We start from the raw sequence: 6,142 nt of genomic DNA, 5'->3' as shown, positions 1-6,142 counted from the left end.
GAAACTCTGCTTTAAAATATGCTGCAGGGCTCCGTGACCGACAGCCAGGTCCTGTGCTAGAGCCCCAGTCCTCCACCCCTGCCCAGCCAGCCGGCTCAAGGGCTGCCCAGGGCACCCTGCCTCCCTCTCCCTCCCCGCCTCGTCCCTCTGGTGTGAGGCGGGACAGAGCCTGAGCGGCTTCTCCCCGGTTGCTTGCAAAGTTGGCCAAAGCTGGTGTAAACTGCACTTGATGTATGCGAATGAAACTGCTTTAAAATATGCTGCAGGGCTCCGTGACCGACAGCCAGGTCCTGTGCTAGAGCCCCAGTCCTCCACCCCTGCCCAGCCAGCCGGCTCAAGGGCTGCCCAGGGCACCCTGCCTCCCTCTCCCTCCCCCAGCCTCGTCCCTGAAACGCATGTCCCTGGCCAGGTCTGCGTCCCTGGAGCAGGCGCCCCGTGGGGTCCTCCTCCCGACACGGTGGCCCCGGTTTGGGGAGATCTGCAGTGGGGACGGGGTGGCTGCATCGGCACAGATCCCCCAGCTTCTCGGAGTCGTGTGCACTTCCAGCGGCCCTGTGCTGTCCTCCAGGGCCCCTCTCTCCGCAGCAGGACTTTCCCTTGTCACACACGACGGGCGGAGTCACCACTCAATGTCCAATTTTCCCAGGTGTGGCCCAGTCTCCTGGGTACTTGGGATTCTCCTCCTACTTCCTGCCAGCCAGGACTCAGAGGACGTGAGCTTCAGAATTCGGGAGATAGCAGCCTCCTCCTGCCTGGTGCCTGCTGTCCGCCAGTCAGCGTGGCCTGATGTCTAATAAGTGTGCACATGTGTACACACGTGCGACAGGCCCAGTGAGGCTAAGGAAATGTTGTTCATCAGAATTCGACGCCTTCTGAAGAACCCTGCAACTTTGCTGTGCTCTGCACAATTGACTCGAAACCAATTTGGCAGGGCATTTTAGGAGGCTCTCGTGGACACGGGAGGACTGCGAACTCTGCAGAAAATGACATAAGAGGGTATGGAGATTCTCCAGGGCTTAACCCTAGTGTCCCACCCAAAACACGGCTCCGGAAAAGCTGGTCGCATCTGTAAGGAACCAACAGAAATTGTAAGGGATGCAGACAGAGAAACCCAGCTAACCGGAGGCAGGGAGTCTTTTATTATTGCAAGATGAATATTTAAGTTACAAACTAAATACTTGTGCCTGAATAGTTACTAGCTATTCAGGAAAAAATTTTAAAAGTCTGGGCCGGGGATTTAACTCAGTGGTGCTGCTGCCTGCTTTGCAAGTGCAAATTCCCAAGTTCGATCGCCGGCACCAAAAAATAAAACAAAACAAAATAAAAAAAAGTCTCATGCGGCTTTGGGGCGACTTCTAGCCCAAACGCAGCCAGATGATTGAACAGCTATGGCATTCGCTTGAGGAGAAAGAAATGCAGAGAGGCATTTGGCAGGGATGTCAGCCAGGGCAGGAGAGAGAGCCGGCGCCCCGTGGAGTCTGGAGCCGAGTGAGAGCCTGGGGGTGCTGGCTGGAGGGGCCCGCTGCCCCTCACTTGGTGCCTTCTTGTCCTCTGCCCACCCCTGCTTTCTTCACTCTCTCACCTGGGTTTGATCCAGGGACACAGAGCGCAGGCCTTCATCTCCAATCCTTGTTTCCTTTTTCCCTAGCCGGAGTTCTGGGACAGCTCTGGGCCTGGAAACTATGGAAAATGGGTGAGCTGGGTGTGGTGGCACATGCTGTAATCCCAGCACTTGGGAGGCTGAGGCAGGAGGATTGCCATGAGCTCGAGGCCAATTTGGGCTACATTGTGAGGCCCTATCTCAAGTAACATGAACCAGCAACCACAAAACCAGGCCCTTCGGGAATAAGTGAAGTCCTATGAGCATGGGAAATGTGTCTGACTTATTTACCACTTCATCTCAGTGCCCAGCCTGGTAACCACCCTGCAGTAGCTGCTCCACTAACATTTGTGGAATATTTATTCACAACCTGTATGGGGCCATTTTCTGTTGCTGTAACAAATGCTGATGCTAGATAATTGATAGAGAAGAGGTTCATTCAGCTCAGGTTTGGAGGTTAAATGTCCAACATCGGGCAAGCCCATCAGCTCAGCCCTGGTGAGGGCCTTCTGGCCACATCACAACGTGGCAGGTGACACCATGGTGGAGCACGCAGGGGAGGAACGAGCAGCCACAGGACAAGCAGTGTGTGGGAAGCCCCAGTGGGGCTGTGCGACGGACGACTTGCTGTCGCAGGAACTACCTGGGGTCCCAAGAGGACGCCACTGGCCCCTCTGAGGGTGACGTCCTGTGTCCAACCACACCCCCCGAGCCCCACCTCTGGGAGGTTCTGCCACCCAGCACTGCCACCCCGGGGACCACGGTTCCAGCGCACAGGGCTTCGGGTGACGCTCCCGGAGGGCACCCAGGACGATGTCGGGGATCCCTACTTCCGTGCACGTGTGTCTTGTGCCTCATCACAGATTCCTGGGGCTGGAGGGGTCCACCAGGTAAGACCCCCGAAAGACTGTCCTTGACCGAGTGCCATCTTGTGTCCCTTGTGTCCCCTGCAGAGCCTCCTATCCAACATGTCTGGGGACTACAGCTACGACTCCACATCCCCTGTGGACGATTACATGACCTTCAACCTCACCGACCTCTTCTGCAAGAAAACCAACGTCAGGCAGTTTGCCAGCCACTTCCTCCCGCCCCTGTACTGGCTCGTGTTCGTCGTGGGCACCGTGGGCAACAGCCTGGTTGTCCTTGTGTACTGGTACTGCGCGAGAGTGAAGACCATGACCGACACGTTCCTCCTGAACCTGGCGGTCGCTGACCTGCTCTTCCTGGCCACCCTGCCCTTCTGGGCCATCGCCGCGGCCGACCAGTGGAAGTTCCACACCTTCATGTGCAAGGCGGTCAACGGGCTGTTCCGGATGAACTTCTACAGCTGCGCGCTGCTGCTTGTGTGCATCAGTGTGGACAGGTACATCGCCATCGCGCAGGCCATGAAGGCCCAGATCTGGAGGCGGAAACGCCTCGTGTACAGCAAGACGGTCTGCTGTGCCGTGTGGGCGCTGGCCGCGGCGCTCTGCATCCCGGAAATCCTGTACAGCCAAGTCAAGAGGGAGTCTGGCGCGGCCGCCTGCACCATGGTGTACCCCAGGGATGACAGCGCCAGGGTGAAGTTCGCGGTCTTGACCCTGAAGGTCATCCTGGGGTTCTTCCTGCCCTTCCTGGTCATGGCCTTCTGCTACGCCATCATCATCCACACCCTGAAGCGGGCCAAGAGGTCGTCCAAGCACAAGGCCCTGAAGGTGACCACCGCCGTCCTCACCGCCTTCGTCCTGTCTCAGGCCCCCTACAGCTGCGTCCTGCTGCTGCGCACCGCAGACGCCTACGCCGCGTTCATCTCCAGCTGCGCCGTCTCCATCAACGTCGACATCTGTCTCCAGGTCACTCAGACCCTTGCTTTCCTCCACAGCTGCCTGAACCCCGTTCTCTATGTTTTCGTCGGGGAGCGGTTCCGCCGGGATCTGGTGAAAACCCTGAGGAACTTGGGGTGCATCAGCCAGGCCCAGTGGGTCTCCTACACGAGGCGGCAGGGAAGCCTGAAGCTGTCGTCCATGTTGCTGGAGACGACGTCGGGGGCGCTGTCCCTGTGAGGGAGGCCACGTCCTCTGGCAGTGCTGGGACAGGCAGGTCCCGCGTCCCCCACGGAGGGACCGGTAGGAACAAAGAGGGTAGGGACGAAGTGAGGGGGAAACGCAGAAAGGGGTGACTCTGGAGAGCACCGTCACGTTCAGCCTTAACTTGCCAAACCAGAGTTGCTCTGGAGGCCGCACTTTCCGGAGGACAGAGCAGCAGCCGCGAGGCCTGAGGCCGCACTGCCCAAGCATGCACACCGCCGGCGGGAAGCAGCCTCGGGGGTCTCGGGGCTCTGGGAGTTGTCCCGGCTTCAGAGCTGGTGCTGCTTCTCTCTCGAGGGGACCAAGAAGCAGTCGCGACAGCAGAGCCTTACTGGACGCGTCCGCCCCGGACGTTGTTTCCCTCCCGGGTTCGAGTCTGAGCCCAGCCAGCTCCCACAGATGCTCCCCCTAGAAGCTGTCCGAACAACACCAGGTCCCTTTCCTCTGGCGCCTTTGGTCCTTGAAGGTCTTTCCTACTCTTCAGAAGCCAAGTGCAGGACCAGTCAGGGAGCCGGTGGACAACGGACCCCACCAGCAAGCCACAGTCTGGGCTCCCACTGCACCTCCGGTCCTGCTGATCTGGCCAAGGACTCAGCTTGGCCGCTGGTGCCTGAGCAGGTGCCGCTACGCGACCAGACCGCCCCGCCTGTGCCCGAGAAGCGGGGTTGGCTCTGTTGCTCTCGTCCGAGGCTGCCGGCGGGAGGCCTGCCATGTGCTTCTTTTCTTCCTCCACACTGCCTGCTTTTTGTTAGCTTTTCACTCTAGGCATTAGGCTGAAAAAAACATGTACTATAGCTGACTTTTGCGCTGTGTCTTTGTTTTAACTATTTGGCAAATTTATCACATTGGAAAACACTTCAGACATTGCAAGCACGCTTTTTAATGTATATTTTAAAACATTCATTGCTTGCTCCTTTCTTTGCCCTTAGTATTTTTTAAGTGGATGTGATTAAGAGATCAAATAGACAAATCATGAATGGGAAGAGCAAGAGAAGGGGTTAAGGAAATAAAACCTCCAATAAAACTATCTTGGCTGAACAGCTTTTTTTTTTTTTTTTTAAATCTTTTCTCTGGACAAATTTACTTCTTAAGTTATCCTCAATTAGTCAAATGGGATTTCAGTCAGGCAGTTGGAACAGTGCATAAACCCCCAGGCTTTTCTGCTTTCGTCAGCGGAAGTGTCCAGTTTCTCCAGGGCACAGAGGATTGTGGGGTGGTGTGGGGTGTGTTTGTCTCAGTCCTGACGCTGTCTCTGCCCAAAGGGAACACAAAAGCGCCGGCCCCTGATGTCAGCCTTCTTCTCCCTGCCACGCCTAAAACACAGACCAGGACCAGGGAGGACCAAGGGGCAACATGGGGGCTCATGAACCCAACACCATGGGTGGCTGACACAGCAGTGGGTGGTAGGAAAGGCAGGTCCGGGAGCAGCACACCAGGTGGGCCCAGTACAACAGACCAAGTCTGTTGTCAGAGGGAGGACACCATCCCCATGTCATAGGATCACCCACGTGATTGTCATCTCTAAGAGAAGACCCAGGGTCTGCCCTCCCGAGAACTCGGAAAAATAAAGAAACGTGGTCAGGTGGACGGGCACAGTGGAGCTCGGCTTTGCCCTTCCAAGCCCCTGTGACACCGTGGTCCTAGCATCCCATCTCAGGCCCAGTGGGGCTGAGGTGGGGGGTGGATGAAAGAGGAACAGGGGAACCAATCCTGAGCACTGTGATGCAGACAGCACGAGTGTCAAGGGCAATGACATTCTGGACAAGGTCCTTTACTTTAATTAGAAAAAGTGCCGGGGACTCCATTCCCCCTGTGGTTCTTAAGAACAGAAATGAGGGGACGCCACAAGAACTGGCGGTGCTGCACTGCACCCCAGTGCCCAGGAAACACACCCACTCACAAGAACTTCTAGCACCCGCTGTCACTGCTGGACGTCCCAGTCCCAACACACATGGACGTGGGGTCAGGGACGGCTGCAACTCTCGCGTTTTAAAGATCTGAGCTATCCTTTGTTGGTAAAGTGTTTGCTTTTCAAATGATTACCTAAACATGACAGATAAAAATGGTAGCATTAATTAGAATTTTACTTTTAAATTAAACTCAATTTCAGTAACAGGTTAATGGCGATAATGAAAATGTTGAAAGAGTCGACAGGCGGATCTGCGAGGAGCTAGATTCCCGCTCCACACTCCTCGGAAGGAGACCGTGTGAATACTTCTGACCTGAAGACAAAGGAGGCCCTTAATAAATAACTACGTTTTACTTCACCCCTGTATATGAAAGTTCAGAAATGAAATACGACATGTTTTTGTCATTTTGTCATGTTTTTGTCATTAACAAGTTGGCTTTTTAAATGAGACTTAAACTAAAGCAACTTTAAGTCAATATATCACATCACACATGTAGTCAGCTTGAGGTAGTCAGCTTAGTTGGTAAGATTTGATCTGTCTGGACAGTCACACATGCAGAATATCCA

General features: G+C 55.3%; 1 protein-coding gene across 1 annotated transcript in view; it reads left to right on the top strand.

The window, feature by feature from the left end:
• Window positions 1-3,850, top strand: part of Ccr9 (C-C motif chemokine receptor 9) — a 14,178-nt gene extending 10,328 nt beyond the window's left edge. The window contains exon 2 of the mRNA XM_010624388.3: window positions 2,554-3,850. Within this exon, the coding sequence (XP_010622690.1) occupies window positions 2,569-3,642 (1,074 nt within the window). The 5' untranslated portion in view covers window positions 2,554-2,568 and the 3' untranslated portion in view covers window positions 3,643-3,850. The remainder of the gene's footprint in view (window positions 1-2,553) is intronic.
• Window positions 3,851-6,142: the final 2,292 nt, after the last annotated feature.

The sequence above is a fragment of the Fukomys damarensis genome, unplaced genomic scaffold (assembly GCF_012274545.1).
Source record: "Fukomys damarensis isolate Sample0158 unplaced genomic scaffold, DMR_v1.0_HiC HiC_scaffold_12, whole genome shotgun sequence".
NCBI classification, from domain to species: domain Eukaryota; kingdom Metazoa; phylum Chordata; class Mammalia; order Rodentia; family Bathyergidae; genus Fukomys; species Fukomys damarensis.
This window is presented reverse-complemented; position numbering and strand designations above follow the sequence as displayed.